This window comes from Bos taurus, chromosome 29 (assembly GCF_002263795.3).
Source record: "Bos taurus isolate L1 Dominette 01449 registration number 42190680 breed Hereford chromosome 29, ARS-UCD2.0, whole genome shotgun sequence".
NCBI classification, from domain to species: domain Eukaryota; kingdom Metazoa; phylum Chordata; class Mammalia; order Artiodactyla; family Bovidae; genus Bos; species Bos taurus.
In genome coordinates this window covers 41,853,834-41,861,998 of record NC_037356.1, presented here as the reverse complement: position 1 = coordinate 41,861,998, position 8,165 = coordinate 41,853,834, and the positions used below count along the sequence as shown (strand labels likewise).

Below are 8,165 nucleotides of genomic sequence, written 5' to 3'. Positions count from 1 at the left end.
TGGTTGGATGCAGGTGGCAGGGGTGGGTGTGAGTGTGGGGAAGAAGGAAAGGATGTGTAAGGGAGCTGGAGGACTTCGGATGGCCCTCTCTGGGGACTAGGAAACCTGGAAGAGGGGTTGGAACAGGGAACATCATTCCCCAGATCAGGAATGTAGCGGGAACAGAAAAATGATCAGTTTTTGCAGCTGAGGTGCCCTGGGGTGGAACACAGACCATGAGGAATGGGGTGAGGAAAGGGAATCAGGCAGGACTGTGGGGTGCCTAGTGGGTGATGTGGACAAAGGCCCGGCTTGGGCTCTTGGCACAAGTGACCTTGAGCAGGGCATCGCCCTCTGGGAACCCTGGTTCCTGTGCCTCCACAATGGGATGATGCTTCTTGTCAGGTTGTGTGGGTGGAAGGGCCACGTGGCAGGTGTCCACCCCATTGCTGACTGCTGTGTGATCCCACAAGGTTCTGGTCCCTGAACTGCACGTTGGGTCACATTAAGATCTCTCCAACTTGCATCTCTCAAGACATAAGGTATGAGAGACGGGCATCCTGAGAGCAGGAGGGGACCTAAAGATGGGGCTGAAGGAGGCCATGGACACCATGAGCACAGGGTGGTGGGCTTGGGGGTCTGTCCACAGACTGACTGCCCAGCATTGCCCTGGGTGGGCCTGGTGCTGGGACATGTTGGGAAAATGCTGTGCATGCTGTGTCTTGAGTACACACGTGCAGAAACACATCTGCACAGCCCCGGGCATGTGAAGGTACACCTGAGTGGACACGGACTCAGCCAACACAGTCCCAGGACCCTCCCTCCTTTCCCATGTCTCAGCAGGGGTGGGGGCTGGTGCCCAAGACAAGTGCTTGCACCGTCCTGGTTGCCCATCACGTGATGAAGACTAAACATCACCCCTTCTCCCCAAAGAAGCCACTCTCTGTGATGGCTTAGGTTCATGTACATCTGGTTTTTCTAGAGCAGGCAGGCCAAACGCTCTACCTGGAGATCTGGCTGAGATGTTTTCAAAGTGGCTATTAGACAAGAACGTGGTCCATCTGGTCCCTGAAAGCAAGGAAGGATTTTCTGTCTAAATGTCAGTCCTGTCTGACTCTCAGTCATGTCCGACTCTTTATGATCCCAGGACCTATAGCCTGCCAGACTCTTCAGGCAGGAAGTCTCAATGGATGTTAGCAAACATTGTAAAATGAACAAAAAAGCAAACACAAAATATCAAAATTTGTGTGCTATAGATAAAGTGCTGAGAAAAAATGTATTATCTTAAATGCTTATAGTAGAAAAGAAGAAAAGTTTAAAATCAGTACTCTGAGCTTTCAACTGAAGAAATTAGAAAAAGAGAGCAAAATAAACCAAAGCAAGTAAAAAGAAGGAAATAGAAAAGATAAGGGCAGACATCTATAAAGTTGGAAACAGGAACCAGTAGAGAAAATCAATAGGGTCAAAGCTGTTTTTCTGAAAATACCATGAAATTGGTAAAACTCTAGTGAGACTGACAAAGAAAAAAAGGGGGAAAGATTCAAATTACCATCATCAGAAATGAAAGAAGGATTTTCACTAAAGACCCCACAGACATTGAAAAGATAAGAAAATCTTATGCACTGAGTGTATGTATTACATTTGATGACTAAGATTAAATGTAGATTGGTACAGCCACTATGGAGAACAGTATGAAGATTCCTTAACAAATTAGGAATAAAATTACCATATGACCAACAACCCCACTACTGGGCATATGCTCTGAGAAAAGCACAATTCAAAAAGACACATGTACCCCAGTGTGCGTTGCAGCACTATTTATAATAGCCAGGACATGGAAGCAACCTAGATATTCATCGATAGATGAATGGATAAAGAAGATAGCGTACATCAGTACAATGGAATATTAATCAGCCATAAAAAGGAATGAATTTGAATCTGTTGTAGTGAGGTGGATGAACCTAGAACCTGTTTTACGGAGTAAAGTAGTCAGAAAGAGCAAAACAAATATTGCATAGTCATGTATATATATGGAATCTGCATTAAATGGATCAATTTCTTGAAAAACAGAAACTATCAAAAGCAACCCAAGATAAAATAGATACACAGTCTATTTCTATGTCCTATTAAAGGAATTGAATTTTTTTTAAATTTTATTTTATTTTTAAACTTTACATAATTGTATTAGTTTTGCCAAATATCAAAATGAATCCGCCACAGGTATACATGTGTTCCCCATCCTGAACCCTCCTCCCTCCTCCCTCCCCATACCATCCCTCTGGGTCATCCCAGTGCACTAGCCCCAAGCATCCAGTATCGTGCATCGAACCTGGACTGGCATCTCGTTTCATACATGATATTTTACATGTTTCAATGCCATTCTCCCAAATCTTCCCACCCTCTCCCTCTCCCATAGAGTCCATAAGACTGTTCTATACATCAGTGTTTTTTTAATTAAAAAATCTTCCAAAGGAAATATCCAGGTCTAGATAGCTTCCCCAGCAAATTTCATGAACAGTTTAAGGAAACAGTCCCAATTTTTACAAAATTTCAGGAAGTAGAGAAGGGGACAGCACTTCTGAGAGAACACACAGATGGAAAATTAGCACATGAAAAGATGCTCAACATCTTTAGCTGCTAGGGAAATACAAATTAAAGCCACGAGATACCTCTACACATTAAGAATGGATCTGTTCCCCAAATCCATACACCTTTTGTGCAGTAATCAGCTTTGTGTGTGTCAGGGAAGTGGAGTCTTGGCAGGATCACAACAAATTCACACTCTATTCTCCCAGGGAGGTGGGTGTGCTCAGAGCCTGTATTTGCACAATCAAGAGGGCCACTGGGGTGTCACAGGGTGTGCAAGGCCAGCTGCTGTAGGTTAAAAAAATCCCAACAAATTATGGAACTTCATTCCTCATTTCAGATAAGGAGACCAGGGACCAGAGACCACAAGGGTCTTATCCAAAGCCACACAGCTCTGACCCTGACTCATCTGCTCATCCCCTTGTGGATGTGGTGGGTGCTGGGCTGGGGGCCAGCCCAGGACCAATTGTGTTCCTCATCCTGAATCCACAGGCGGAATCTCGGGAGCTGGTGGGTCCAGTATCATGTCTTCAGTGGCCAACAGGGCCATAGTAAAGAAGGAGCGGCTGTGTGACGTGGTTGGGAGAGATTTGTACAGGGTCAACAACAAGCATGGTGACAAGTACAACCCATTCCCTCCCAGGAAAATCGTCCAGTGGGCGGAGGAGTTGGTGGGCCAGGAGTTCTGCTACAGTCTGATCAGCAACAACTGTGACCATTTTGTTAATGAGCTGTACTACAGGGTCTCCTGCAGCCACCAGGTGGGTCCTCAGTGTGTCCCTAGCTCCATGGTTTCTTAGTTTCTTATTTCTCTGCTGCTTCTTTGACTCAGGTAGGCCACATGCCCCAGAAGTTGCCTTAAGATATAGAGGATAATGGTGACAACAGTTAGCTCTACATGCCAGGCTCAAACTTGAATTAGTTGTTGTATGAGTTCCTGTGGCTGCTGTAACAAATGGCCAGAAATTCAGTGGCTTAACACAACACAAATGTATGGTCTTATAGTTCTGGAGGTCAGAAGTCTGAAACAGGTCTCACGGGGTAGAATCTAGGTGTCAGCAAGGGTGTGTTATTTTCTAGAGGCTTTCACAGAGAACCTGTTTTGTAGTCTTTTCCAGCTTCAAGAGGCTGCCTGCATTTCTTGGCTTGTGGCTCCCTTTCGTCTTCAAAGTTAGAAATGGCTGGTTGAGTCTCTCTCAATTGCATCACTATGCTGACTCTACTCCTTCCCCCTTCCATCAGAAACTTTGTGATTACATTGGGCTTACCTGGAAATCCAGAATAATCTTCCTACTCTAAGGTAAACTGATTAGCAACCTTAATTCTATGTGCAATCTTAATTCTCTCTCTCCATGTAGCATAATGTATTTACCAATATTAGGAATGAGGACATATCATGGAACTAAGACCTAGACATCTTTGGGGGCTATTTTTCTGCCTACCAGTTACTCTTTACACTGGGTACAGTTATTGTTCTGGGAGTTCCTCTTGCTGTTATTCTAGAAAGATTTCCCTCTCTTGTCTCTTGCACCAGAGCACCATCTTCCATATCTCATGTCCTCTTTCTTGGTTTGTTGTTAGTGTTCAATAGCTAAATTGTGTCTGACTCTTTTCTGACACCTTGGACTTTAGCCCTCCAGACTCCTCTGCCCATGGGACTTCCCAGGCAAGAATACTGGAGGGGGTTCCATTTCCTTCTCTAGAGGATCTTCCCAATCCAGGGACCAAACCCATGTCTCCTGCTTTGGCAGGTGGATGCTTTACCAATGAGTCACCTGGGAAGCCCTGTCTTGGTTTACACAGTTCTTGTGGTGGAAACTCCTTCAGCAGCTTCCTAAAAAAGGATGAATGGAAGAATTTGTTTGATATCCTGCATGTCTGAATTATTTTTCAATCTACCCTCCCACTTGATTTAATAGTCTGTATAGGTATAGAATTCCAGGGCTTCTCTGGTAGATCAACTGGTAAAGAATCCTCCTGAATTGCAGGAGACCCTGGTTTGATTCCTGGGTCAGGAAGATCCCCTGGAAAAGGGATAGACTACCTACTGCAGTATTCTTGGGCTTCCCTGGTGGCTCAGACAGGAAGGAGTCTGCCTGCAATGTGGGAAACCTGGGTTCAATCCCTGGGTTGGGAAGACCCCCTGGAGGAGGAGGGCCTGGCAACCCACTCTAGTATTCTTGCTTGGAGATTCTCCATGGACAGAGGAGCCTGGTGGGCTATCGTCCATAGGGTCACAAAGAGTCGGACACGACTGAGCAACTAATCACATAGGTATATAATTCTAGGTTAGAAATTGTTTTACTTCAAGATTTTGAAGGCATTCTTCCACTGTCTTCTTGCTTCCAGCATTCCTATGATGAAAGCTAAAGTAATTCTGATTCCTGATCTTTTCTCAGTTTCCTGTTTTTCTCTCCTGCTCTAGAAGATGTAATGTCTTGTCTTTACCCAGTGTTCTAAAATCTCACACTAATGTGCCTTGACATAGGTCTGCTTTTATCCTCAAAGCACCATTTCAATCTGAAAACATATATCCTTTGGTCCTAGTAAATTTTCATGAGTTAGTTCACTCTTGCTTCCCCGCCTCTGAGTTTCCTCTAGTCCCTCTTTCTGGAAAGTTTATTATTCAAATGTTATACTGACTGGATTTTCCTTCATTTTTACCTTTGGAAGCTGTTTTCTATAGCTTCATCTTTTCTGCTGTTCTTTGTGAGAGATTTCCCAACTTTATCTCTAAAATGTCTATTGAGTTTGTAATTTGCATCATATTTTTACTTTCTGAGAATTGCTTTTTTTCTCTCAACATTCCGTTATTTTTAATAGCACTGTGTTCTTCTTTATTGTTGTTGTTGTTTAGTCTCTAAGTCATATTTGATTCTTTTGCTGCCCCATGGGCTATAGCCCACCAGTGCCTCTGTCCGTGGGAGAAGAATCGTGGAGTGCCTTCTGCAGGGGATTTTCCCAACCTGGGGATCCTGAATTGCCAGGTGGATTCTTCACCACTCAGCCACCAGGAAATCCCTCTACTTTACTGTAAACATTCTATTCTCTAAAGACAGTTTTTTAAAATATGTTTTCTTTTCTTTCTCCAGGTTGCTGTTTCCTTTTTGTTTTGCTCTCTGTCTTCTATTGCAGAGGTCCTGCTAGATGTCTTGGAGAAGACAACGGCACCCTACTCCAGTACTCTTGCCTGCAAAACCTGATGAATGGAACAGCTGGCTAGGCTGCAGTCCATAGGGTCGCAAAGTGTTGGACATGACTGAATGACTTCAGTTTCATTTTCACTTTCATGCCTTGGAGAAGGAAATGGCAACCCCCTCCAGTGTTCTTGCCTGGAGAATCCCAGGGACAGGGAAGCCTGGTGGGCTGCCGTCTATGGGGTTGCACAGAGTCGGACATGACTAAGTGACTTAGCAGTAGCAGCAGCAGCAGCTATATGTCTGGTACATCTGCATTGTGGGCTCATGATTAAGAATAGGGGGGTTGAGGAGTGAGCTCAGAGGGCAGTGGCTTGTTGACTTTGAGGTTCACTTCAGAGTAGACTGGGAACCCTCATATTGGTACCTTTCATGTTTCCACTTGGGCCAGTGCGATTCCCTGGAAGAGTTTTCCTGACTCTTATTTAAAGGGTAAAGTACTGGGAGCAGAGGGGATGGGAAGGCCAAGAGTCTCCATTTCGCATATTTATGGCCTCACAATTCCTTTTTGGAGGTATGATACCCACACCCTCACATGTGCTTCTGTTTTCAGACCCCCAAATCTTCTGATTTTCATTGTGGTTAAGGAGGGACCTCAGCTCTCTCTCTCTTTCACCCACTTCCAGAAATACCTGGTGATGTCAATATGTGATCTTTTTTAGGGATTCTGTTGTACACAATTCAGTTCAGTTCATTTTAGTCACTCAGTCGTGTCCGACTCTTGCCAACCCCATGAATCGCAGCTCCGCAGGCCTCCCTGTCACTCACCAACTCCCGGGGTTCACTCAAACTCATGTCCATCGACTCCGTGATGCCATCCAGCCATCTCATCCTCGGTTGTCCCCTTCTCCTCCTTCCCCCAACCCCTCCCAGCATCAGAGTCTTTTCCAATGAGTCAGCTCTTCGCATGAGGTGGCCAAAGTACTGGAGTTTCAGCTTTAGCATCATTCCTGTCAAAGTACAACCAGAGCTGATCTCCTTTAGAATGGACTGGTTGGATCTCCTTGCAGTCCAAGGGACTCTCAAGAGTCTTCTCCAACACCACAGTTCAAAAGCATCAATTGTTTGGCACTCAGCTTTCTTCACAGTCCAACTCTCACATCCATACATGACCACTGGAAAAATCATAGCCTTGACTAGACATCTGGACCCTTGTTGGCAATGTAATGTCTCTGCTTTTGAATATGGTATCTAGGTTGGTCATAACTTTCCTTCCAAGGAGTAAATGTCTTTTAATTTCATGGCTGCAATCACCATCTGCAGTGATTTTGGAGCCCCCCAAAATAAAGTCTGACACTGTTTCCACTGTTTCCCCATCTATTTCCCATGAAGTGATGTACACAGTTAGCCCCTGACATACAAACATTCAAGTTTTGAACTTTCAAAGATGCCAACTTGTGTCCCAGCAAAGTCAGGACTGAGTGACATTGAAGCGTGCCCTCCATCTCCTATTGCTGATGATCCTTCAGTTCCTCCATCTCCACCTCCTCTCCCTCCTCCAGTCAGTAACTCTTCTTGCTTGTTCACGTGACACCAGCCCCTGGATGCCAGCTGTTGTTCTTCACTACTGTACTTTTCAACGTACTATATAGAAACTCCCCAGGTCAGTAGGTGCCCAATATGCTACTGGGGATCAGTGGAGAAATAACCCCAGAAAGAATGAAGGGATGGAGCCAAAGCAAAAAGAATACCTAGCTGTGGATGTGACTGGTGATAGAAGCAAGGTCCGATGCTGTAAAGAGCAATATTGCATAGGAACCTGGAATGTCAGGTCCATGAATCAAGGCATATTGGAAGTAGTCAAACAAGAGATGGCAAGAGTGAATGTTGACATTCTAGGAATCAGCGAACTGAAATGGACTGGAATGGGTGAATTTAACTCAGATGACCATTATATCTACTAATGCAGGCAGGAATCCCTCAGAAGAAATGGAGTAGCCATCATGGTCAACAAAAGAGTCCGAAATGCAGTACTTGGATGCAATCTTAAAAAGGACAGAATGAACTCTGTTCGTTTCCAAGGCAAACGCTGAAGAAGCTGAAGTTGAACGGTTCTATGAAGACCTACAAGACTTTTAGAACTAACATCCAAAAAAGATGTCCTTTTCATTATAGGAAACTGGAATGCAAAAGTAGGAAGTAAGAAATACCTGAAGTAACAGGCCAATTTGGCCTTGGAATACGGAATGAAGCAGGGCAAAGACTAATAGAGTTTTGCCAAGAAAATGCACTGGTCATAACAAGCACCCTCTTCCAACAACACAAGAGAAGACTCTATACATGGATATCACCAGATGGTCAACACCGAAATCAGATTGATTATATTCTTTGCAGCCAAAGATGGAGGAGCTCTATACAGTCAGCAAAAACAAGACCAGGAGCTGACTGTGGCTCAGATCATGA

At 44.5% G+C, this 8,165-nt stretch overlaps 1 protein-coding gene across 1 annotated transcript in view; it reads left to right on the top strand.

The window, feature by feature from the left end:
• The first annotated feature begins 3,089 nt into the window (after positions 1-3,089).
• LOC536947 (pregnancy-associated glycoprotein 1-like) overlaps positions 3,090-8,165 on the top strand; it is a 28,223-nt gene continuing 23,147 nt past the window's right edge. The window contains exon 1 of the mRNA XM_059883151.1: positions 3,090-3,326. Within this exon, the coding sequence (XP_059739134.1) occupies positions 3,090-3,326 (237 nt within the window). The remainder of the gene's footprint in view (positions 3,327-8,165) is intronic.